Source organism: Pecten maximus, chromosome 1, assembly GCF_902652985.1.
Source record: "Pecten maximus chromosome 1, xPecMax1.1, whole genome shotgun sequence".
Classification (NCBI taxonomy): Eukaryota; Metazoa; Mollusca; class Bivalvia; order Pectinida; family Pectinidae; genus Pecten; species Pecten maximus.
Window position 1 is genome coordinate 4,076,943 of NC_047015.1, and position 27,503 is coordinate 4,104,445.

Here is a 27,503-nt window from a genome sequence, read left to right on the forward strand (position 1 = left end):
ATTTCTGATGTCCAAAGATAGAGATATTTTGTAGTTATAGTAAATGTAACATATTTTCTGATACCCGAAAGTGAATTTTATATGAAAATATTAAAGAATCGAATTCTTGATATCCTGTACCGAACTCTGACATGAATTAGTGGTCTGACGCCCCAGGGTTCGAACGAGTTATGTCCCGTTGATATATTCTTGTTTGAGATATCATTCCTCGTTCAAACTTTATATTTTGATTATTTTAATTCAAGTTTTAACAGATTAATGAGCACTATGAAGTTATATTTAAATTTAAATGACATAGACACTTATTTATTATTGTTTTGGTTGGTGATTTTACCCAGCATGCAGTGCGTAAATAGTTTCAAAATGGAGCACATAGCAATGGTTTGAGGTCTGAGAGCATCATAGTTTCTAGGGAGACAATATATTAAAGGACATATTCCAGATTTTAGCGACATGTTTGCATAGATATATGTGGTATGTATGAAAAAAATCATTACCGTTTTGTCAAATATTAACTGTATCATTTTAAAAAAGACAGAACACATATTAGGCCGAACAGATGAAGTTTCGTCTCCCGTTAACTTCACCTGTCCGGCTGAGATTTAATTCGTTTAGTATACTTATAGTCAATTTGAAATACTAGACAATCATGATACAAGTCCATGTTAATACGGTTGTTTGAAAGACAGGTTATTGGCATATCTTTCTGATGGTAATAACTCGTCATAGGAAGCTATGACTTGTGTGACTTGTAACCTACCTGGTAATTTCGGACCCTCAGTAGTTTCTTGAGTCTACAATTTATATATATAATGATTTGTTTAATAATTCGAACAAAGATATATACCGCCGACGAAAAAAAAAGAAGTAAAATAAGGCCGAGCGGAATTTACCTCGAAACGACCATTATGCCGAACGGGATTTAGGACGAAACGACCCGTCACCGGTCTACATATATATTTAGACGGACTGCAGTAGCTATATTACAAAGGCACTGCTAAGTAAATATCATGGGAATGTGAGCGTTTGTTGAGTACACTCTTTAAGATAAGATAAAATAATAATGAGCATTGGGTTATGTTGAAGTCACGACCAGTAGAAAACTAGAAATAACTTTTGCATATATAAAACTAATGAGAAAAAGTAGGTTTCTTGGGTTAGCATTGGGTGAGAGGGTTGGGGGCCCAATAGGGAAAATAGAAGCAAGTCCTTTTAATGGCTACTTCTAGTTTTAAATAAACCATTGAGATCCCCACCCCATAACCATATAGCATTGTTGGGCATCGAGAGATAAAACACAATCCTGATGTAAAAATAGGCCCAGGGGTCTTTCCCAAACCCAAGGGACTTTGTTCCTTTTAACACATGTACAATATTCATGTTGTGAAAACAATCCTTGGTGTCTTTTCACACACTTAGGGAGTCTGGACTTCGTTCCTGGATTATGTCTTTAAGCAGTTGAGATCCCCACAACATACTGGTAACCATATATAGCATGTTCAACATCAACAAATTAAGCTTTTAACAAATTGAACATGAACATTATTTTGATGGTCATATCCATCCAGGGGAGCAACACAGGCCCTCGGGGCCTCTTGTTTCATTTTAAATTGTACACACTAGGTACATCTTTCAAATTTAAATATACATGTATAACATAAGTATGTGCTTTCATTATTTCAGTTAAAAAAAATTGTGAACCTAGTGCCAGAAACATGGCTGTGTATTTTGATCATCGCCTGGAAACAGATCGATCAGGAATTAACACAGATGCATCATGGTTCAGTGGCCCCCCTATCATTGCTGTCACATCCTATAGTGATGAGAATGGTGGCACAGTTAATCTATTTCTTGATGAGGTAATGTAATTAAATTTAAAATATATATAATATATGTATTTAGCAAGGAAGAATGTGCATTGTGTATTATTTATAACCGACTTTAAACAACTTTGCTGATTTAAGTATCCTAAGTCTGCTACAAAAATTTAACTTCAAAATAAATAAATGTGTAATAGGAAGGAGTATAAAAAATATCCTGCTTGTGCCGGGCTTTAAATAAGAGACCCTTCGCTCTCAGGCAAACATCCTACCAATAAAGGGAAATTCCTTGTTGTCTGAGCTAGCAAGGCGACCTTAAGCTTATACTCTCTACTGTTAAAAATGTATTGAAAACACTATCAACAGCAAAATATAATATTATAAGGTAACCTTTTTTTTGCATTCAGTCATTTATTTTCCTGTAAAAAAAATCTAGATAATTTTTATTTTGATGCAAAATTTCACCATGGCTGTATGTTAATGTTTTTGTTTTTTAGGGTGAAAAGTTATTAGATATTCCTTTACACCGTGCGGGTCAAGCAACATCAGTGGCATGGCACCCGACAAAAAAAATTGTTGCAGTTGGCTGGGAAAATGGAGAATTACTAGTTTGGAATGAAGTTAATCATGAATTGTTTGAAGGTTTACCACTGCACAAAACTGCCATTACTGTATTACACTGGAGCTCATCAGGCTCCAGATTGTCCTCTGGTGACAAGGTGAGATATCATATGCTGAAAAATGTCTTTAGTAAGATTTGCTAAAGCTATTGATTTCTTTTAGCAATTTACTAAATGCTTTAGCAATACAAAATGCTGAAATGAGTAATTTTTCCTTTTGCAATTTTGCTACTACATTCATGTGAAGGATGACACAATAAACAAGTGTAAGCTGTACAAATCATTATTTTACATTGATATTCCTTTATCTGGTGACACAAAATTATCTTTAGAAAGATGGCTTTATTCCTAAAACAATGACTCCATGAATGACAGGTTGCTTTTTGACAGACCGCATTGCCTGAATGAACTGATCATGGCAATATCAAACAACTGCTTTAAACATATAGAAATGGAATTATATAGACAAATCCCATCACCCCTGGCCATGTGAATTGACTGCTGTAAAATGTTATGGCTATCTGCAGGTATCAGACAAATTCACAATTCGTCTGCATCAACTGGCCATTTTAGTGCTGAAATGTAATCGGTAAAACACTTGAAGCTTATCACACAAGAGTGTAATATATTCAAACACATGAATGCATGCATTGCACATAGGTCTATGATAACATGCTCATCATTATGCATATATATACAGGCAGTATTCACAAAGATCGCTATTGTACGAAATTTATTTTATGCATATAAATAGTTAATGTTGTTGGAACTATTTGATTTAATTGATTATTACATGTAGTTGTTTTACCTCAGACTCGACCTCGACCATGATTTTTTGTGATGGATTATGGTTTGACTATTATTCTCTTTATTTCCTCCAAAATGAAGATTTTATAAACAGAATACATACATAAGTGTATATACAAATACATTTGAATGACATGCATGTAGGAATAATTAAATGTGCATAATTGTTTACAAGTGGAATTAATAATAGACTTGTGCATTATAGTCGATTAGTGGTACTATGTACATAATCTACGATAATATGTCTCTATAAACAGACATTACATTTAAGGTGCATTCGAATATCACTTTCAGACATATATATTTACATTCTCATATATTAAATTACTATGATTAATAGATTACACTTTAAATCATACATGCAAACCGTAATTAATGATGTACATGTATATTCATTCAAAAAAAAAAAAAAAAAAAAAACTTTAAATGTAGTGACGTTAGTCACGCTACCGGTAATAAGTTTTTGACATTTTTTCAACAGCAACTACTGTTATTCTTCTGAATTCATCAATATCTACTTTACTCAATTCGAAATGAATTGGTCTACCAATTAGGATATGTATAAGTTCTTTATCCGAGAGGGAATGTAGATAGACACTCAACAATAAACCTGTGTCACTAATACATGCGATGGAACACCATAATTGATCTCTCAGATTATCGATGTAACTACACTCTAATATGATATGGGTTAAAACATCTCTATACATATTGCCGCATTTGTGACATAGCTCTGTCAATTCATTTGTAAAGTTGGAAACGACAATTTTCATAACATAATGTATGGAGTTTCTGCAGCGAGGATATTTCATTGCAAGTTTCCATAACACATGCGGTTCTAATTTATTATGAATAAGCCTAAATCTACTGAATTCATTATCGCTCATCATTCTCTCTTTCCACTCTTTTTCTTCTTTTGACAACACTGACGCTTTCACGAGTTTCTTCCATTGCGGTTTTGAGGGAAATGTACTTGTTTGAATAAATAATTTGATTACATCATTCAATTTATATTTATTAATTACTCTCATAATATCATCCACAATTCCACCTTTGTTTTTGTTTCCACGTAACATAGATTTGTAAAGCCTTCTTAAAAATATACAATATGTCAAAGTACTCTTCTCTAAATGGCATAATCTTCCAAAAAACAATAGTTTTTTAATGTCTATATAACCTTCTAAGGTTGTCCATCCAATCAACCCCAAACACATATCGGTATGGGTCCTGTTATTAAATCCTTGAATTGCTTTGAGAATAAACCTATGTGCCCTCTCTAACATCAAAACTTCATTCCTAGATAAAATCCATAGTTCGCAACCATATAGTGCTGACGTATACACAGTTTGTTTGATTAATTTACCAGCAGTCACGGGGTTCAGTGCACTAGGGTGTGCACCACTCCTAATTAGACACATTGTACCACTTTTTAATTTATTACATGCGCGTTTGGTGCGTTCGTATGAATGTAATGTACAATTTAACATTATACCTACATGGACAATATTTTCAACTTCTTGTATACTTTCATCGTATAGATAAAAATTTGACTTGATATTCTTGTGTTTACTAAAACACATAATTTTACTTTTGACTGAGGAAAACAAAAATCTCCATTTCTTACTATAATCTCACACATCTTAAGCATACATTCTAAATCATTACGTTTATTACTAATAAGACATATATCATCCGCTTGAGTAGGGACGTTTACTCTTATATCAATTACCATTGACCCTTTACCGCTCTGCTCAATATCTTTCAACAATTGATTGATAAATACTAGATACATTTTCGCTGATAACGCACTACCTTGTAAGATACCTCTTTCCATCGGTACATATCTGGACTGTAAACCATTAAACAAAATTCTACTTCTGACACCGGTATATATACCTTTCAATATTTTCCATACTTTGGATTCTAAACCAACTTCATGTAACTTAAAAAGCAGGCCAGCATGCCATACTGTGTCGAAAGCCTTATTGCTATCTAAAAAACTAACATATACATTTTCACCGTTCTCCGTGTTGTACCTCACACATTCTTGCAAGTTAAAAGATGTACACAGACTACATAAGCCTTTCTGGTAGGCCGATTGATGTTTACTAATAAGCGAATCGGAATCTAGAACTGAACTTATTCGTTCTGATAACAACATCTCAAATACTTTAAAAATAACCGGTAACAATGTTATCCCTCTGTAACTGTTGGGATCGTCCTTTGGTTTATTATTTCCTTTGTATAACGTTATAATGGTCCCCCGTTTCCAGTCCGTCGGTATATATTCATACTCTATAACTAGATTGTATAACTTTGCTAGGTATCTGAAAAGCGTTTCACTACCGTTTAAGAGATGTTCGTATACAATGCCGTCATATTTAGATACCTTAAAACATATCCACAACATTCTCCCCCATATTGGTTAATGTTTTTGCAGATATTTCCCTTTTTGTTCATGATAGATCAATAATCAATCATCGATCATTTAAGAAATGGCAATGATCAATCATGAAAGTAAGTGATTCCCAACACTAATAATATTTGTATTTGGATTCATATCGTGATGCAATGTGTCCCATGGGGACAAGGTGAAATATCAATTGAGTTGTATTACCTGGGTCAGGGGACAAGGTGAAATATTATATGACTGTTTTATATATAATAAGGGTCCCATATTTCCCATTCATGTATGCAAACAAGGTCTATGTTTCTATAATCATGATCAGCTTTACTGCTTTTATCAACAATAAAACAGTATTTTGTAAATACTTTACACACTATTTAAACCTTCATACTGTGACTTGATTGTAGTGATCATTTATATATATGTTAATTATGTCTACAGGCGGGTGTACTGATGGTGTGGAAGTCGGATGGGAAGGGTCGTTTACAACAGAATCCCCTGCACCAACACCATATCCAGGAGCCTCTCAGTAAAATACTGTACAGACCAATCCCTCCACCAGACCCTGAACAGTGAGCTATAGATCTATAAATTATAGAGAGCTCCTCATATCTTTGCTTTCTTACAGATTATGATTATTGACAACATCAAATAAATAATCCTATATGCACTGCTTGTATATATAGTCAACAGATCTTATAGTTTTTGTGCTCCCCAAGATATCTCGGCATTGTATATTGAAACGAAGAATTAGGCGTATCTCATCATTTAATTCTAACACAAATTTAATTCAAGGATAATATATATTCAGTTAACTCTTCAGTCCAACAAACAACCCAAGATGTGTACTCCTCATTAATTATATGTAATGTGAATATGTAAAGCATGACTTTCTGAAAACAAAATGATTTGAAGGATGTTTGCAGAGCGATAAATTAGAATTATATGTGAAGTAATCTTAAATTCGTGTATTATTTTATTAGTGATATAGCAGCACTTGCTAGAGCTGCGGTCAGTGGAGACGAGAAAGCTTTGGATCTCTTCACGTGGAAGTCCAAGGGTAAAAGCAATGCCAAGATGACATCGATGTTTGGTCCAACTGAGGCCTTGACATTCTTTGTAGGTGGAGAAAGTGGTACGTAGATTTATTGATCATGGTTCAGTTACATCTACTTATTAGATTCTGTATACTCAATAAATGAATAGAAAGCAAGATTACTGTCCTTAATATTCTTTTTATTTAAATATCTGAAAATATGTATACTTTGTTTTAAGGTTTGGGTAGAACACATTGTATTTATAGAAAATGTGACTTTTAGTTTCCTAACATTGACAAAAATAACTTAACATCATATTCAAGGTTTTATGCTGAATGTTCCATTAATGGTGTCATTTTCAGTTTAAACAGGTACCTCTGTTTTGTTTAATGGACTTTATGAAAATATATGGGTCCTTTTTATTTTCTATATATGTTTCGAATTGCTATAAGAAAAGCTTAAATACAAACTCTAAATAAAATAATTTTACAGGAGGTGTGTATTATATGAATGAGAATGGTCAGTGTACACAGATCTTCTCTGTGGACACTGCTATCCTCCGCTTCCTGTACTACGAAGAAAAGAATGTTTTGATCACAGTCACTGAGAACATGATGCTTACACAACATGCTATAATGCCTGAAGGTGATGCCAAGGAACTGATGAGGGTAAGTGTTTTACCAGGTAACACAACATGCTATAATGCTGGAAGGTGACGCTAAGGAACTGATGAGGGTAAGTGTTTTACCAGGTAACACAACATGCTATAATGCCTGAAGGTGATGCCAAGGAACTGATGAGGGTAAGTGTTTTACCAGGTAACACAACATGCTATAATGCTGGAAGGTGATGCCAAGGAACTGATGAGGGTAAGTGTTTTACCAGGTAACACAACATGCTATAATGCTGGAAGGTGACGCTAAGGAACTGATGAGGGTAAGTGTTTTACCAGGTAACACAACATGCTATAATGCTGGAAGGTGACGCTAAGGAACTGATGAGGGTAAGTGTTTTACCAGGTAACACAACATGCTATAATGCTGGAAGGTGACGCTAAGGAACTGATGAGGGTATGTGTTTAAACAGGTAACACAACATGCTATACCTAATAAATGTGTTGGACCAATAAAAATCAAACAGCAATAATCCATTGAAATCTTTGCTGATTGATCATGTGTTCATTACTTCACTTTTAGAAAAAGGAAACTTTTTTAAAAATGGTAGTCATTGTCCAAAATTGTTTTACCAAATTTACTATTTACTAGCATGTGAAACCCACTAATCCAGTATTTGTCTTAGTCCAACATCTGTATAAATATGAGCATGATTACCTGAAATAAAAAGACTTATATTAAATTATAGGTGAAGATGAGTGGGAGGGGAGAGAACCCTGTTATTTGTTGGGCCGGCAAAAGTACCATAGCAACTGCTACAGGAGAAGGTGTTGTAAGGTAAGTCTGCAATAACTGTACAGTTAGAAACAAATTATTCAACTCTCATTAATTAAGATTCCTGGGACTAGTTGAATTCTTAATGAAATTTTTATGTATAGTCGAATATGTGATAAGCGACCACTCAAGAGAATTTGAAAAACGGTCTCTTAATGGAGAGTGGTTCTTTATCGAGATGATATCTTAGATCTTAATAGATGATCATAAGCTTTTTATTCACTTTTAAATTATTAAATGGAATGAAAAGGATCTTTTTTTTATTTATTTATTTTTCTATCGCTTTGATTTTTATTCATAAAATGTTTTTTAGTGTTATTCCAATTAATGGATTTAATCAAGATTAGTCGTTTTACGTCTGACTATGACTAATCAATCATGATTTTTTGTGATCGATCATGGTTTTTCAAGGCACACATATATCCCTATAATGCCCTTAATGCCTACATCACACATTAAAACACACCACTGTCTTTATCCTTTTATCTTTTATCTTTACCCGTGCACAACTAATAGAAACAAAAAAAAATCACTGCAAATAACCCCATTCACGCCTCTGTGTCAGGACCCCGATGATATAATCATCAGACTATAACATGGACATTTCAAGATTTACATTTGACTTCAACAATTAATAAACGAACAATATCACTGGTAACTTGAAATAAAAAGGCATTAAATCAACATTATTATCGTACCTACCCACCATCCTCATGCAGAGTACGATTCAATGACAAATTGAATACTTGTATAAACTTCACGTGCTGTCCCTGTCACAATTCCAATTTTAACTGTCCTATTATATTTACTTGGCTCTCATTGGTTGATTGTGATCACGTGTTACCTACGACTCTACTGAATTTACATATACGCAAAGATGTAAACAAACCACTGTATATTCATCTGTAAGCTTGAGTACACCACAGGTAAGATGAGGGTTTACCATTTAGCAATTATTTGTATGGCTGTGGTCATTTACGTTTAATTAAGAACCATCACCATATAATAATGATCTACATATATTTCATATGGGTCTCATTCTCCTTTTATAATTATACCGTATGTCTTTACAGAAATTTCAGTATTAGCAATTTGTAGCGATGATACAGACATCGGCCAATAACTAAAGTTTACAGGCCTAGACCTACCGTATCAACATCCCAGCATGTGCTTAACAATTAGTATTTTTGACATCGGGAGCGACTCCCACGAAAATTATGTTTGCCGTTATTGTCAAATTGCGAAAATTTAATTTGTGAAAATTAAAATTTTCAGTTTTAATTGAAAATTGGGAAAATTTTGACCCACGAAAGTAACCGGCTATATGATATAATATAAAATGAATAGAATTTTTTTTTTTTTTTCTAAATGTGAAAATTCTGCTTAACATTTTGTTTTATTGAGAATGAATTTTCTGGTAATAAAGAAATATGGTCAGAAAAGTTACTGAAATGATATTTTGTTTTATTTTGCAGGATGTGGGATCTGGACCATGAAGAAAACTATGTTCTGTCCTTGGATGGACATGGTAGCTACGACTCATCAGAAAACATCATGTGTATCAGTTACTGTGAGGAAAAAGGTAAATAGATTTTTGACAAAATTTTGGTCGGGGGAGCTGTAATTGCTCTTCCACCTGCTTACCTTGACCATGACCTTTGTGGCCTATGTACATTAAGAAAACTTTGGTTACTATATGTTAACCATATCAAAAAGAGCTTTCATATTTGTCACTGGATCTTTCTATTGGTACTACATTTGCGGGCCTGTAGACCTGTTGACTATGACCTTTGACCTACTTCTAAAAACCTTTTCTTTGTGAACAGTCTTTAACCATATTAGCTAGAGCTTTCATATTTGACACATTTTCTTTTTTACAAGACCCTTCTATTGGTACTACAATTTTGGACCTGTTGACCTTGATTGTTACCTTTGACCTACTTTAAAAAGCTAATTCCAAATTTCAACCCACTCGGCAAGCTATGTTGTCATAGATCTGTCAACTCTTGTGATAAAAAGCTTTTGGCATACATGTACTCAGATGTTTACATATTGAAATGATTCATTAAAATCCAGGTCACTAGCTAAAAATAGAACAATACTATCACATTACTGGTCTTCACTCTACCGATACTATTCCATGTAGCAGGTAATACTGTATGTGCCAACATTTGATAAAACTTACAAAATTGATATTCTAACATGGATATTATCTCTCAAATGTTAAAATCACTGTTACTTTCAAAAGAGTTTCTTCAATGAACAAGAAATGTAGGTGGTTGAAGTGAGGAAGAAGGGTATGGTGGACCTTCTGACATTTCCTTTAAATTAGTTGATTGTTTTTTTTTTTGCATTCAATTTTATCTCTTTGTGTAACAGGAGTACAAGAGGATAGGGACTAGAGAGAAGTGTACCTTAATTTGGTGGAATGTTTTGTATTAACTTTCTTTTTATATTACAGGAGTACTTGCTGGGGGTACTAACCTTGGAAATGTAGCCCTGTGGAGGTATTCACCCCCCTTGGGAAGTCGAGTGGTGGATGGAGAACACAAGTGGAAGCTGCAAGCACCAGCTACTGTGGAAGGAAGTATCCGACAGCTCTCTGTAAGTTAACCTAGACTTAACGACATACATTTATTTCTTAATCCGACAGCTCTCTGTAAGATAACCTAGACTTAACGACACACATTTGTTTCTTAATCCGACAGCTCTCTGTAAGTTAACCTAGACTTAACGACATACATTTATTTCTTAATCCGACAGCTCTCTGTAAGATAACCTAGACTTAACGACACACATTTGTTTCTTAATCCGACAGCTCTCTGTAAGTTAACCTAGACTTAACGACATACATTTATTTCTTAATCCGACAGCTCTCTGTAAGTTAACCTAGACTTATTGACTTACATTTGTTTCTTAATCCGACAGCTCTCTGTAAGTTAACCTAGACTTAATGACTTACATTTATTTCTTAATCCGACAGCTCTCTGTAAGTTAACCTAGACTTAATGACTTACATTTATTTCTTAATCTGACAGCTCTCTGTAAGTTAACCTAGACTTAATGACTTACATTTGTTTCTTAATCCGACAGCTCTCTGTAAGTTAACCTAGACTTAATGACTTACATTTGTTTCTTAATCCGACAGCTCTCTGTAAGTTAACCTAGACTTAACGACACACATTTGTTTCTTAATGTTTTTTTTAATTTTAATTTTCATCTTTTTACTGATACTGGTTCTGATAGTCTGGATTTGATGGTTTCATTTATATTCCAAGGATTCCTGATTTTATTTTCATTCCAGTTAAAATAGTCAGACTAATTAAAAGTGATATGTCAATTATGTATTTATACAATTTTACTAATTGTAATAGGAAATATATTTATTTTCATGCTGTCAGACATCATTCTGTCTAATCTTGCAAATTGAATTATTAATGATATCATTGTATCTAATTTGATTCCATTGTCACTGTGTTTACATGGTTTATGTTGGTTGATTTGTGATTTACAGTGGGGATCAAACAAGAACTTATTAGCCGTAAATACCATTGCAAATGTGTTCATGCTCAACGAACAGACAATGAGCTCAAGCTTTTCCAGTCAGGTATGCCTTTCAGTCATAAAAAAAAATGTTTGTAATTATAATTAAAATTGAAGAGTTTTGTGTGTTGATACAGGGGAGATGTAATTATAATTAAAATTGGAGAGTTTTGTGTGTTGATACGGGGGAGATGTAATTATAATTAAAATTGGAGAGTTTTGTGTGTTGATACGGGGGAGATGTAATTATAATTAAAATTGACGAGTTTTGTGTGTTGATACAGGGGAGATGTAATTATAATTAAAATTGGAGAGTTTTGTGTGTTGATACAGGGGAGATGTAATTATAATTAAAATTGGAGAGTTTTGTGTGTTGATACAGGGGAGATGTAATTATAATTAAAATTGGAGAGTTTTGTGTGTTGATACGGGGGAGAATATCCTGTGGCACATCTGTTGTTTGTCCATTAGACTGTTGTCTGTTCGTCAGACATCTGTCTCTTTTTAAAGCTTGATTTCAATGTTTTATCCTTCAACACTACTACTTTTCCTTCGGTCTTAATGAATATTAGCAAAACTTTATTTAGAATTCTAAAAGTATTTAATAGTGCCAGCCATCCGAGTACAGTTACTGTAACTGAAAAGATATGATGCTTGAGTTCCAAGAGAGTATAACTGTGACAAACTATCCACACCAGGTGTCATTCAATTATTGAGACAGGGGAAAAGATTTTGTGACCAGTGATCAGCTAGACTAAATTCAATAGATATATAAGCCTACAGGATGATTTGCATTGAGGAGTAATCCATGGTTTGTCCTCTGTAGCTTTAACAAAATAGCTTTTGGAATACATTTATTTTCCTCTTGGCTTGAAACTGTTCAAATATTATCAAACTTCCAGTGTATCTTTATCGATATTGTTTAAGATTATATAGTAGCTACTTATAAATCTGATCTGTTAATTTTAAAAGGATCCTTTTATTCCCAACCAATGAGTTGTGGTCATCCATCAGTATGACTCACAGAAAACCATGCTACACTAAGCTCACTCCCTGTCATCAAGAATTCACTTTTAGTCATACACAATAACGAAACTGGTTGTTAACAGGCTTCAGACAAAATGTACCATGGGGTATTAACAACCTACCTTGGCACAGTTAATACTTATTTCCCTTTATATACACCAATGTCAACCCTTTATTGCTTAATCTGATTTGTAATATGTTTAAAGACTAATTATTAAGTTTGTAAATCTGACGTAACTGCAACATGTTAATTTGATCTTGAAATTACCAAAATGTAGATTGTTGATACAGATACAACTAAAAGATTGGTCAGAAGTATTTCTTATTTTCCTGTGTGTGTATTTTTTCATACCTACATGTATTTACTACCAGTATGTTGATTATGTTTGGTTTGCGTTCTAACAGACCGCTGTGGTACAGTTTGGCCCAAGCTCCTTGGCTCTGGAGATGTTCACCACTGGGGCACATCATGACCTCAAAACAGAGATCCAAGTCAAAGGTGTCTGTACTACTAAGGTAAGGTGTCTGTGCTACTAAGGTAAGGTCATTTGTCATGTACTACTAAGGTAAGGTCATTTGTAATGTACTACTAAGGTAAGGTCATTTGTAATGTACTACTAAGGTAAGGTCATTTGTCATGTACTACTAAGGTAAGGTCATTTGTCATGTACTACTAAGGTAAGGTCATTTGTCATGTACTACTAAGGTAAGGTCATTTGTCATGTACTACTAAGGTAAGGTCATTTGTCATGTACTACTAAGGTAAGGTCATTTGTCATGTACTACTAAGGTAAAGTCATTTGTCATGTACTACTAAGGTAAGGTCATTTGTCATTTACTAACAAGGTAAGGTCATTTGTCATGTACTACTAAGGTAAGGTCATTTGTCATGTACTACTAAGGTAAGGTCATTTGTCATGTACTACTAAGGTAAGATCATTTGTCATGGAGTCCAACTTCAAATATGTTTCTGACGTCCTCACTCTCAGTTTTGTTAATGAAATATTCCTCTTTTAAATAAATATTCAACCAAAAGCGACACATAACAAAAAGAACTCCCCGGCAGGTTTAGTTCATATTGTATAGCCATAGCACTGCTGCATTACACCAACAACACGATCAGATGTTGGTGGTCATCAGTCAAAGTTAAATGTTACTTTCAAAATGAAGAATCAATCTCAGAACCTCCATAGAGAAATATTTCCTATTCACACCTTAACATCATAACAACAAGTTTGTAACACCTGTTTACATTTGGTGGTTATTGGTCCGTAGTCCTCATGTTGATTATTTTTTCTGTCCTGCAGGATACTTTAGCAGTGTGGAACGGACGTAAAGTGATCACTTACGAATATTCTGAGGATAGAACTATCATTAAGGGTGCAGGTAAAACTCCAATAAATGCAAATATATTAATATGAAAACAGGAAAATGTCTTTTAGACTGTTAAATCATATTTTAGTATTAGAGATCCTCCAATATGGATCATAATGAGTAGAATGTGTAGAGCATTAAAAATGCACAAAGATGAGTGTAACATACAGATTGTCTCAAAGTTAGCTGTTACATGGTATGTTTACTTTGAACTCAAAGTTAGCTGTTATGTTTTCGTAGAACTCAAATTTAGCTGTTATTTTTACTTAAAACCCAAATTTAGCTGTTATTTTTACTTAAAATCCAAATTTAGCTGTTATTTTTACTTAAAACCCAAATTTAGCTGTTATTTTTACTTAAAACCCAAATTTAGCTATTATTTTTACTTAAAACTCAAATTTAGCTGTTATGTTTACTTTAATCTCAAATTTAACTGTTATGTTTACTCAGAACTCATTTAATGTTTCTATTATTATATAATGTGAGTCATATGATTTTATGTTTTCAGGAACATTTTCTACGGAAACAATGGAGGTGCGACTTTACGAACAGAATGTTTACTGTGTAGAGATAGGCAAGGTTCAGGTCCGCACCCACCAGGTAGGCTACGATTGATTGAACTAGAAACTAACAATGAATTTCAATATTTAAGTCTCTGTCATTCAATAATATAATTGAGCTAAAGGTAAATGTTGATATTGGTGTAATTTGCTGGTATATTGTGATGTTGGTAAACATTGCCCTGTTAATACTATTGATATTGATATTGTAGGGTACAGTAAAGCAGGTCATCAACTTCTCGGATGCTGAAGGTCAGCCTGTCAGTTTGGACGTATGTGGTACATCGCTAGTCATCGCCACAAACAACGGGGTGGTCCGTGTGTATGATTTATCTAGGAGGTAACTTTCCCTTTACATAGACACAACATTGGCTAGGTCTGTAACTTTCCCTTTACATAGACACAACATTGGCTAGGTCTGTAACTTTCCCTTACATAGACACAACATTGGCTAGGTCTGTAACTTTCCCTTTACATAGACACAACATTGGCTAGGTCTGTAACTTTCCCTTTACATAGACACAACATTGGCTAGGTCTGTAACTTTCTCTTTACATAGACACAACATTGGCTAGGTCTGTAACTTTCATGTGATTTGTTGAGAATAAAACATTTATCAAAACCTGTTTTAAAAGGCAGAAATCTAATGTTTTGAGAAAAAATCTGGTGACTTTGTAGTGAGAACATTTGATTTTAAATATTGGTAAATTTTTATCTGATTACAGTCATACTTGGTGTTATTCTGTTCATATTAACATAAAGAAAGAAATTAAAAATGAGGGGAATATACATTTCCATTTGAAACATGGAGTGTTAACAAAATTATATTCAGGTAATACCAAGAATATTGAAAACAAAAATGTTTAAATTCTACTGTAATGACAACAATTATTTTGTGCCTTAAAATAATTACTTTGTGTTTTAGGATGTAGAGATCAATGTGATAAAAACTGTTTCCGAGCACATCAGATTTGAAATGAAAATGATAATACTGTATATGACCTAATATGGGTGTCCCTATCCTTTTTCCAAGAAAATTTTTTTGAGTGACAAAATTTTAATGCTGTTCAAAATTAATAATCCGTGTGAAATGTTTTGCTACTTGATTTGTTAAATTTTCTTTAGTATTACCATTTTTACCATTTCCACAGCCTTGGGTATTTTGCTATAAGGTATAGTCTGTTTCATAAATTTCAGAATAACAAATTTTTATAAGGACGCCCCCACTGTCAATAACCCGCACCCTGTGCCCTTATTAGGTCATATACAGTATTTTCAATTGTGGAATTTACTTGAAATTCTTTAGTTTCTCCTATCAATGTTTTGTACTGACCCCATTTAGTTGTTATCTAACATAATGATAAACATTCATTTGTAGATGTATCTTTTTCATAAGTCGTAAAAATTATACAGTAAAACATCAGCATTATCAGAAATATTATTACACATTCACTGTCTTATTTGATTGATTTAAACATACCTTGTTGTCCAACGACAAATGGATGAGAGTTAAGTTCTTACAAATAACAAGCTCTTTCGCTTTTTTCAGAGAAGCTAAGCCAACCAGCCAACCAAAGAATTTAGGGGATGTCATCCCCGGCTTTAATGGAATCATTTCTGCTAGGTGTAATTCAAATGGATCCAAAGTCAGTGTTCTTGTCAAAAATGTAAGTCCATTTCAGGTATTGCCATTCTGAAAACTACAGAAGAGGTATAGGTAATCTTATAAAAATACAGATCATCATTATACGCGATGTGAATATGAAGATCTGACGGTGGCTTGTAAGGGGCCGTGTTTAGGTGACCCCAAACCTTACCAGGCCATATACTATCAAATTTTGTTTACCTTATCAAAAGTGTCTCTTATAAAGCTGTTTGGCAGTGTGTGCAAATTGAACAGGCTGTTGAAACAGTGTTGAGAACATTAATTAGCCTCCGATCTATCTGTTTTTACTTTATCATCTTCCCAGGGTAGTGTCAGTTATAACAAGGAAATCCAAAATCAACACATTGTCTACTAAATATATCATCTTGGGCATGAAGTCGCTGGGAAACAGACTCTGGCATGATTTTGCCAGTTGCATTTTAATTGGGTGGTTGGTGATTGGAACAGGACTCTTTACCAGCCAAGATCATATCTTCAAAACATACTGATGATCTGTATTTTAATGAAATTGAGAAGAGGTAATACATTTCAGAAACAGTATTTTGACTTAAGTCCAGAGTTCTATTTTTATGTAGCATTCTTTATTTGACATATCATACATTGAAATTTGGTAGATAATTGAAAGAACATCAGTTTATGTTAAGTATTGTTACTGTTGGAAGAGTATTCATGAAATGAACAGCGGAATGTATGACATCATTTTTCAGAGTACAAACCATGCAGATCCTAAACTGTACTTTTGGGATGTGGAGTCCGACATTGTTTCTTACTTCAACTTTGAGACTGGGCGTGGTGAGCAGGATGACTTTCCTCCAGAGCAAATAGAGGGTGTTGAGGGGGATACAAATGATGCAGAGAGGTAAACGTCATTGCTCACACAATTCAAGTTTAATCATTTGTCTATAATGAAATATTAATTATTATATTTTTTGGACATCTACCTTCACTGTTTTAGATTCATCTAGTAATCCGATTGTTACTGTGGTCGAAAAAAAACTAATTTATACAACTATCAGGATGTGGCGGTCGCATATTTTGTTAGAAACCAAGTTTTGAGAATTATTATACACATAACACAGAGGAAAGATCCAGGCGGCTGCTGACATAGCTGGGCGGTACCCTATGACCCATTACTGGGATCCCAATGACACCAAGCTGATTGTGTGTGAGGCCAAGGTGATGGCCAGTGCTGTGGAGAAGAAGGAGAAGGAGGAAAAGAAACGCCACTCTCTAACTAAAGCTGTGGAGGAGGGACCAGTAAGTGTTAACTACCTACATCCTATTTCTTATTTTATGTTTTTACAGAGGATTGATGGGCTATTTATTTCTGAATGAGATCTAAATGGACTAGACAAATTGCTAACTGATGACTGTTTTTCGCAGGTGGAGGTGATGCTTGTGTCACTTTTCTGTACACCAGAGAACGGCATCCTGATCCAGGACAGCTTCCAGATGCCAGAGCATTTTCAGGCCCTTCTCGGCATAGAGGTGCCATACTACTACTTTATCAAAAAGGTATGACAGACAATAAAGATGTTTACATTAACATATAAATGGCACAATATAAACTCTGTACAAAGACAGGTCATTTAAACGACTGTACAGTAAATGCCATTCAGTGTGTGCCTGTTATGTTTTTAGCCCACCATCATCAGATGGTGGGCTATTCAAATCGCCCTGCGTCCGTGGTCCGTGGTCCGTCCGTCCGTCCCTCCGTCCCTCCGTCCGTAAACAATTCTTGTTATCGCTATTTCTGAGAAAGTACTGAAGGGATCTTTCTGAAATTTCAGATGTAGGTTTCCCTTGGTGCCTAGTTATGCATATTGCGTTTTGAGACCAATCCGAAAACAACATGGCCGACAGGCAGCCATCTTGGATTTTGACAATTGAAGTTTGTTATCGCTATTTCTGAGAATGTACTGAATGGATCTTTCTGAAATTTCATATGTAGGTTCCCCTTGGTGCCTAGTTATGCATATTGCGTTTTGAGACTAATCTGAAAACAACATGGCCGACAGGCAGCCATCTTAGATTTTGACAATTGAAGTTTGTTATCACTATTTCTGAGAAAGTACTGAATGGATCTTTCTGAAATTTCATATGTAGGTTTCCCTTGGTGCCTAGTTATGCATATTGGGTTTTGAGACCAATCGGAAAACAACATGGCCGACAGGCAGCCATCTTGGATTTTGACAATTGAAGTTTGTTATCGCTATTTCTGAGAATGTACTGAATGGATCTTTCTGAAATTTCATATGTAGGTTTCCCTTGGTGCCTAGTTATGCATATTGCGTTTTGAGACTAATCTGAAAACAACATGGCCGACAGGCAGCCATCTTGGATTTTGACAATTGAAGTTTGTTATCACTATTTCTGAGAAAGTACTGAAGGGATCTTTCTCAAATATCATATGGAGGTTCCCCTTGGTGCCTCGTTATGCCTATTGCATTTTGAGATCAATTGGAAAACAATATGGCCGACAGACCGCCATCTTGGATTTTGACAATTGAAGTTTGTTATCTCTATTTCTCAAAGTACTGAATGGATCTTTCTCAAATTTCATAAGTAGGTTTCCCTTGGTCCCTTGTATTGCATTTTTGGACCAGTCTGTCCTGAAAACAACCTGGCAAACAAACAGCCATTATCGTTAAATCTCAAATTTCTTATATAGCTAGGATTCCCTTGTTTGAAAAGTACTGGAGGGATGTCTCAATTTGCACAGATTAGTAAAATGAAGGGAAAAGTAGAGAAAAGATCAATCTGACATGGAACCTATGAAGATCATTCAATGGTGGGCGCCATTGTTTATTTATTGGATTCATAGAAACAGCTACAGTTCAGACCCCATCACACTTTTGGTAATTAATGACATATTTGACTTTTAACCAATTGAAATTATCATCTATATAAGACAGTAGAATGTGAACAGGGTGTACAGTAAGTATAGATCTGTCTTATTACCATGGTACTTATAGTCATGTAGCTTTACTGGCTAACATATTGCATGCTGTTCTTTTAACAATCATTTTACACATTGTCAAGTTAACTGATGTTTCTATTCACTTGAATTCTTTGTGAATATAGAAATGCTCTAAGGCTCTAAAATATTTATGCTGTCAACAGGATCCAATTTAAAAAAAAAAAAATTTAAACAAGAAAGCAAGGAATTCCTCTTTTTAATCTCTTTGAAGTTTTGTCCCTATTGAAAGAGAAAAACATCAATTTTAAATTGGAGTGATGTCATTGTGATATGTTAAGATTCCAGCAAGTATCATCTTCTGTTTTTGTTAACAGTCAGAAAACCTTAAAGATGAAGAACAGGAGAAGGACGATGCTTCAAAACCAGAAAATCTCATCAAGTCTGAAACTGTCATACAACCCAAACTGGTGGCCAGGAAAACCATGCGTGACTTTGTAGGGCTTGAAAACAGTGACAAGAACACGCGGGAGGCTATGATGAACTTTAGTTACTATCTCACCATTGGCAACATGGATGAGGCATTCAAATCCATCAAACTCATTAAAAGGTTAATTACCAAACAGCCTTGGTCGGCCATTTAGCCTTGCGATACATTCTACCCACTGTCAGAAAATACATTGTATATAATTTGATACAGTTTTGATGTAAAGGCACTTTTAATATCATCATAAAATATTCTGTTTTGAAACTTGTATTTGACATGGTATTAAAAAATTCTGCAAACTTAATATAAGTAGCTTCATTGAATTCATCACGTTTTGTTTAACTTAATATAAGTAGCTTCATTGAATTCATCACGTTTTGTTTAACTTAATATAAGTAGCTTCATTGAATTCATCACGTTTTGTTTAACTTAATATAAGTAGCTTCATTGAATTCATCACGTTTTGTTTAACTTAATATAAGTAGCTACATTTATCACCTTTTCTTTACTTGTATATGTTTAGTGAATCTGTGTGGGAGAACATGGCCAAGATGTGTGTGAAGAGTCGGCGTCTGGATGTGGCCAGTGTTTGTCTAGGTAACATGGGCCATGCTCGTGGTGCGAAAGCACTGAGAGAGGCAATGAAAGAACCAGAATTAGATGCCAAGGTCGCAGTCCTCGCCATGCAACTAGGACTCAAGGTAAGGTTCCCAACACAAGGTATTGAAAGTGTCCTATTCCTGTATAGATTTCTGAGATGTGTTCACACACTAATCCTATTTGTTATAATTTATCATGCCAGATTTATTTTCAGAATGAATAGCCAGTTTGATTTTGTAGCATATGCACAGTCTCATTTAAATAAACATCTAAAAAGGCAAGAAAATGTCTAAGACTTGCTCTTTTAGCAGGTATATACGATATTAATATTTGAATTGTCTCCCTTTATACGCATAAATGTATGAACATTTATATTTTGTATCAATATTTTGTATCAATATTTTGTTGGAAATTAAGAAAGATTTCCATAAATAATGGCATAATTCTTCAAAAAAAAAGATATGTCCAGTGAAAATACTGTAAGATCAGATAAAAACCCCCACAAAAACCAAAACAATAACATGCAACAACTGAATACATGTAAAAAAAAAAAAACACTAAATATAGGATTTACCACTACTATGTCTAAAATGTATCCGTTATTTGTGTATATATGATACTTAAATTCCCAAATGATAGTGACATAGGGATGTATGGGAATTTGTCCAGAAAGATAATGATCTGATTGTTTGTACTGTCCAGAAAGATAATGATCTGATTGTTTGTACTGTCCAGAAAGATAATGATCTGATTGTTTGTACTGTCCAGAAAGATAATGATCTGATTGTTTGTTCAGATTCTATATGCTTTCTTTTTGTTTTGGATTTGTAGGAAGATGCAGAGAGATTACTAAAGAACTGTAAACGATATGATTTACTGAATGAGTTCTACCAATCGTCTGGTCAGTGGATTAAGGTATGGATACAGATCATGGTTCCAGTCTGGTAGTCAGTCATTAATGTGTGGAATAGATAATTAAATGAATTCACTTGACTTATGTTCACAACATCTAGATACATACATGATATAACATTCTGCAATACTGATTGTTAACTAATTTCCAAGTTGGTCAGTAGGACAACATTGTCTAAGAGTAACATATTTTTACAATCCAGGCATTAGAAACAGCTGAAATGTATGATCGTATTCATCTCAGAGCCACCTATTATAACCATGCGAAACACCTGGAAATCAAGGGAGAATACTCTGATGCTATTCCAAAGTAAGTCTAGCTATTGAAATAACATTACCATATCTGCTTTTATTAAAAGAGACCATCACTTTTAGGAAAAAATATCAGGAGCACTATTTAAAAAAAAAAAAATTACTTTCCCTTCATTACAAACATTAAAAGTGTCTGTGTACACTCATCGGTCACAACCACCTGACTCTATTTGGCTTTCTCCCTGTAGCATTTTATACAAATAGCATTTTAAGATTCGAAAACATAATGTTTCTTGAATATTTTTTATGATATAAGAAGAAATCACCGTTAAATGAGTATGAAATCAGCAGTTATATTTACATGGCCTTGTGGAGATTTTATTTTGATGAACTCTAAAGACATGTTCCTTTTTTTTTTTACATTACACTATTTATTTGATGTGATTTTGAATTGAAAATGAGAGTCAAGGAAGGGAATCACAAGTCTGCACAGGAAATGTCAGATTTATAGTGAGGGAGTCACAGGTCTACACAGGAAATGTTATATTTATAGTGAGGGAGTCACAGGTCTACACAGGAAATGTTAGAACACAGGAAATGTTAGATTTATAGTGAGGGAGTCACAGGTCTACACAGGAAATGTTAGATTTTTAGTGAGGGAGTCACAGGTCTACACAGGAAATGTTAGATTTATAGTGAGGGAATCACAGGTCTACACAGGAAATGTTAGATTTATAGTGAGGGAGTCACAGATCTACACAGGAAATGTTAGATTTTTAGTGAGGGAGTCACAGGTCTACACAGGAAATGTCAGATTTATAGTGAGGGAGTCACAGGTCTACACAGGAAATGTTAGATTTATAGTGAGGGAGTCACAGGTCTACACAGGAAATGTTAGATTTATAGTGAGGGAGTCACAGATCTACACAGGAAATGTCAGGTTTATAGTGAGGGAGTCACAGGTCTACACAGGAAATGTCAGGTTTATAGTGAGGGAGTCGCAGGTCTACACAGGAAATGTTAGATTTATAGTGAGGGAGTCACAGGTCTACACAGGAAATGTTATATTTATAGTGAGGGAGTCGCAGGTCTACACAGGAAATGTTATATTTATAGTGAGGGAGTCACAGGTCTACACAGGAAATGTTAGATTTATAGTGAGGGAGTCACAGATCTACACAGGAAATGTTAGAACACAGGAAATGTTAAAAATTGGAGAATTTTCTCCTAGTAATATGAAATTTGAATATGAGTTTGTGTATTCCAGCATATTTTGACTGGTTCCATTTAAACATCCCCAGTAGTATATTTACATTTTTATCGTAACTTGTATTGATTTTTCTAAGTATTATATAATTACAAAGTATTCCTTGTTTTTTTTTCTATTACACTAACAGCTATGAGAAGTCGGACACCCATCGCTTTGAAGTTCCAAGGATGTTATTTGATGAGCCGGAGGCATTAGAACAATACATCAGTAGACATAAAGACAAGTATGTCATTAAACACCTCACAATGAAGGGTATACTGGTTGTCTGTCCATCTGTCCATCTCTAGAGGGAAGATGGCCTGACAAACTTACAGTAAACATTAAATACCTCACAATGAAGGGTATACTGATTGTCTGTCCATCTGTCCATCTCTAGAGGGAAGTTGGCCTGACAAATTTACAGTAAACATTAATTAAAACACCTCACAATGAAGGGTATACTGGTTGTCTGTCCATCTGTCCATCTCTAGAGGGAAGTTGGCCTGACACACTTTTGTATACATTCCTAGCCAGTTTAAGATGCATCGTACAGATAATCATTTAATTAGGGCCCCGCATCGGGAGATGCGGGTGCCCTATAGTAATCAGGTTGTCCGTCCGTCTGTCCGTCTGTCCGTCTGTCCGTCCGTCCGTCCGTCCGTCCGTCTGTCTGTCCGTCCGTCTGTCCGTTTTTTTTTCTTCTGCACAAAAATGATTGAAGGAGATGAAGGATTTGTATCAAATTGGAACTGATGATTCCTCATGCATCCTAGATCAGATGTGTAGTATTTCATGCAAATCGGATTCAAAATGGCTGTTAGGCGGCCATATTGGATTTTAACATTAACATGAAAATACTGGATCTTTGTTGTTTTTAACTGTTCACTATTCGATTATGCAAAGTTGTCAAGAAATAAACCAAGAGTTAACTGACAGAATGATCAAACTCATAGTTCAAGGTCACAAGTGCAAAGGTCAACGGTCAAGGTCATCCTGGGTCGGCTTCAAAATGCCAGGTAATCGACCCTTTTGGATTTTAGCAGTCAAAACAATTTTGACATTTTCTTATCAATGAATGATCTTGTTTTTGATATGCTTTTATATAAATTTGAAACATTAGTTATAGCAGATTGCAGAATTGTTTATTAGGGCCCCGCATCAAAGATGCGGTGCCCCATAGTAATCAGGTTGTCCGTCTGTCCGTCTGTCTGTCCGTCTGTCCGTTTTTTTCTTTTGCGCCAAATTATTGACAAGAGTTGGAGGATTTCAGTGAAAATTGGTACATAGTGGTATTTAGGGAAGCCAAACACAATGGTACCACTTACAAAATCGTCTGTTGCCATGGTAACAAATGGAGGTTTCTGATTGGTTGAAATTTCGATATTGTTCGATTTCGGTAAAAATTGGTACATAGTGGTATTTAGGGAAGCCAAACACAATGGTACCACTTATGAAACCGTCTGTTACCATGGTAACAACTGGAGGTTTCTGATTGGTTGAAATTTCGATATTGTTCGATTTCGGTGAAAATTGGTACATAATGGTATTTAGGGAAGCCAAACACAATGGTACCACTTACGAAACCGTCTGTTGCCATGGTAACAAATGGAGGTTTCTGATTGGTCAAAATTTAGTTATTGTTCAATTTTGGTGAGAGAATTGGTATATAGGGGTTTTGAGGGAACAATGGTTCACCTTTCCAAAACCTGTGTTGTCATGGGAATGAAACAGAGGCTTCTGATTGGTAGAAATTTTGATATTATTTGATTGCGGCGAAAATTGGTACATACAGGTATTGAGGGAAGCCGATTTTCGATGATGTAACATTTTACATATTGACATAAAACCACAATACACACATACATATACAATACTATTACAGTCTTCCATTAGCATAATTTATGACTTATGCAAAGTTGGTCACAATCAAACAAGGTATCAACTGACCAAAGTTCAAAGTCAATGGGTCATATGTTAAGGTCGGATTGACATTTTTTAAATGGTAAATCTTAAGTTGGTCACAATCAAACAAGGTATCAACTGACCAAAGTTCAAAGTCAATGGGTCATATGTTAAGGTCGGATTGACATTTTTAAAATGGTATTAAAGATTTTGTTATGACATTATGAAGGTAAGTTGGTGTCAAGCGACCAAATTTTGAAAATTGATTGGGTCTAAATATAAAAAGTTTTAAAACAAAAAAAGGTGAAAAAAGTACTGGTTTGGATTTCTTATACCTCAAATGACAAAAAAAGGACATTATTAAAATATTTTAAAAAATCCTTTTTTTCTCCCCTTTTCTTCACATTTGGTATGTTTTGTTTTTCAGAAAACCCTCTCAAGTTTACCTTATTAGAATAACTGCATTGAGTTTATATCAGTTTGTGTGCTCCTTGATATTAGATTTGAAACAAATTTGAAAAGTGTAATGCTAGTAGAATTCTTTTAGCTAGCTTTTCCATACAATAATAATAAGCAGTATTGTCAGTGGCCCTATTAATGCTAACATTAATGAAACAATAGCAAAGGTTAATCAAAAACATATATCTAATAGTTTCATGTCAATATATTACAATCAGTGTTTTTCCTGGGTATTTTGGGAAAACTTCAATATGCCAAATTGGGAAAATTTGAGCGCAAACTGTAAATTACACCCAAACACACACATTGAATTTTCTATGCTAACCAATTTTACAGTGCACAGTGTATTCCTAAAAACGAAACTGGGAATTTTTTCATTGATTGTGAAAAGTCGTCATACAAATGTTATTTGGAATTTTCAAGTTGATTTTGGGAAAAAATCAGGCTAAAACGCATTGAGAATGGGGTCGTTTGGCGCACCCAGTTATATAGGCAGGAAAAAAACTGACAATAATTATTACATTTACCCTGAAGGGTCAGACACATAGCGGGGCCCTTTCTGACGTGTCAGTGTTCTAGTTAACTCGAGTGTTAAATCACTAGACACAAATATAAGAATTGTCTAACACTTAGGCCACAATTAAAAACATGTCTATTTCCCCTTGCCCGACCCTATGTTTTGAACTTGGGTAGGTAGGTATGAATTTTTTTTAAAGAAATGAAGATATTTAATGCAGATATAAAAAGTCATGTATTAATACATATAAAAGGTACAACACAAAAAGTTAAGATGCTTGTCGTGATTACAAATTTTATTTACATCACAATCTTCCTGAAGTTTTCAATATAAATTATATTGAAGACAATTAGAAATGAAATAATACTGTTGTAATAATAGGTTTTAAAACAATTATTTCATTTTGTAAGACTGTAGAAAAAATCACGCATTTTCAACATTTTAGAAGCAAAAAACCAAGTCTGACAGTGGTTTTCATGTCCTTTTGGGATGATATGTTTTACAAAGATTGTTTTTCACTCAAATCTTGAATTGATATCTACTTAATTTTCCATTGATTTGATATTGATGAGTGAACGTTTTTAGCCCAACATTATTATATGTTTGCGTCGGCATTGGTTTTTCAAATGTTAAGTTTTTGGTGCAAGTGTTGAAAGGCATAGTAACTTATGGTAATATGGTCCCTGTTAAACTATCCCCTGCCAGAGTTAAACTAAAAGTTTTTTGGGGAAAAAAACAGATTTTTGAAAGTTTTTGGACTTACACAATTTGTGCATGAAGTTTTTGGTGCAAGTGTTGAAAGGTATGAATACATCACTTTATAATTGTACTAGTGTGCTGATAATTGGCAATAGAGCTCTTCTGGAGTAAGACTATCACTTCCTGGAGTAAAACTAAAAAAAAAAGGATTTTTTTTTTTTAAATCTTTTTTTTTTGTTTTTTTTTTTTTTAATATTTGGACTTAGAACATTTTTGTGTTAAGTTTCTGTTGCGAGTGTTGAAACACATAGTAATACATGGTATTAGGGTCCCTGTGGGGGTTAAACTATCCCTTGCAGGAGTTAAACTGAAAGATTTTTTTGGGGGAAAAAAACGACAGATTTAAAAAAAAAATTCTGTAAGTGTTGAAAGCTATTAACACATCATTTTATAATTGTACTAGGGTGTTGATATTTGATAAAAGAGTCCCTCTTGAGTTACACTATCCCTTCTTGGAGTGAAACTGAAAAAAAAAACCCAAAAACAATATGAAAATGCTCACATTAGACAATTTATACAGTTCCACATTTTTCAAGGGAGACAACTCTCGTTAGGATAGTTATCAAAAAACTGAAGAAATAGGTCCAAAAGCAATTATTTAATATATTTATTCAATTTACAACAGCATAGCTTGTCTCCTGAATGTTTGTCAATAAATAATTTACATATATTTAAGCATTGTTGTCATTTTTTTTTAGTTTCATCAGGGTATGAAACAAATTTTGTTTGCAAACTGTATGAATCTGCGTAGCGGATTCTTACAGAAGTTTGCAAACAAAATTTGTTTCATACCCCGATGAAACTAAAAAAAAATTGACATCAACGCTTATAATTTATTTTTGAAAATGATTTTCTAATTTAAAACATGTTTATGTATAATTTTACTGGTTTTAAATGGGATTCTTTTTCTCAAATCAATACGCAACGTCAATATTCGTATTGTGACGTCACATTTTTCGCGCCATTCTGGGAATTTCTTTCATAGAAGGATGAAAAGAATTTTTCGACCGATCACATAAATTGGTATGGTTTTGAAAATTGCATACATACACAATCTGATCATACAATATAAATATTATTAATGCAATTTGTGATACCATACCAATTAATATATTTTAATTATTTATTGACAAACATTTGT

At 34.1% G+C, this 27,503-nt stretch overlaps 1 protein-coding gene across 5 annotated transcripts in view; it reads left to right on the top strand.

Moving 5' to 3' along the window:
• The first annotated feature begins 361 nt into the window (after positions 1-361).
• The window catches only part of LOC117322767 (intraflagellar transport protein 140 homolog), a 48,294-nt gene continuing 21,152 nt past the window's right edge, over positions 362-27,503 (top strand). The window contains exons 1-24 of one of the 5 annotated variants that reach the window (XM_033877726.1): positions 362-474; positions 1,684-1,859; positions 2,318-2,539; positions 6,096-6,226; positions 6,638-6,789; positions 7,184-7,318; positions 7,453-7,493; positions 8,054-8,142; positions 9,615-9,721; positions 10,601-10,743; positions 11,654-11,746; positions 13,114-13,224; positions 14,016-14,094; positions 14,591-14,682; positions 14,855-14,982; positions 16,192-16,309; positions 17,016-17,167; positions 17,388-17,565; positions 17,692-17,823; positions 19,603-19,835; positions 20,236-20,413; positions 21,144-21,227; positions 21,428-21,534; positions 22,874-22,969. In XM_033877726.1, coding sequence (XP_033733617.1) covers positions 1,716-1,859; positions 2,318-2,539; positions 6,096-6,226; positions 6,638-6,789; positions 7,184-7,318; positions 7,453-7,493; positions 8,054-8,142; positions 9,615-9,721; positions 10,601-10,743; positions 11,654-11,746; positions 13,114-13,224; positions 14,016-14,094; positions 14,591-14,682; positions 14,855-14,982; positions 16,192-16,309; positions 17,016-17,167; positions 17,388-17,565; positions 17,692-17,823; positions 19,603-19,835; positions 20,236-20,413; positions 21,144-21,227; positions 21,428-21,534; positions 22,874-22,969 — 2,945 coding nt within the window. In that variant the 5' untranslated portion in view covers positions 362-474; positions 1,684-1,715. Of the gene's footprint in view, positions 475-1,683; positions 1,860-2,317; positions 2,540-6,095; positions 6,227-6,637; positions 6,790-7,183; positions 7,360-7,452; positions 7,494-7,525; positions 7,561-7,720; positions 7,762-8,053; positions 8,143-9,614; positions 9,722-10,600; positions 10,744-11,653; positions 11,747-13,113; positions 13,225-14,015; positions 14,095-14,590; positions 14,683-14,854; positions 14,983-16,191; positions 16,310-17,015; positions 17,168-17,387; positions 17,566-17,691; positions 17,824-19,602; positions 19,836-20,235; positions 20,414-21,143; positions 21,228-21,427; positions 21,535-22,873; positions 22,970-27,503 lie in introns of those variants that run through there. The other 4 variants (XM_033877709.1, XM_033877717.1, XM_033877732.1 and 1 more) reach the window with 4 other exon arrangements.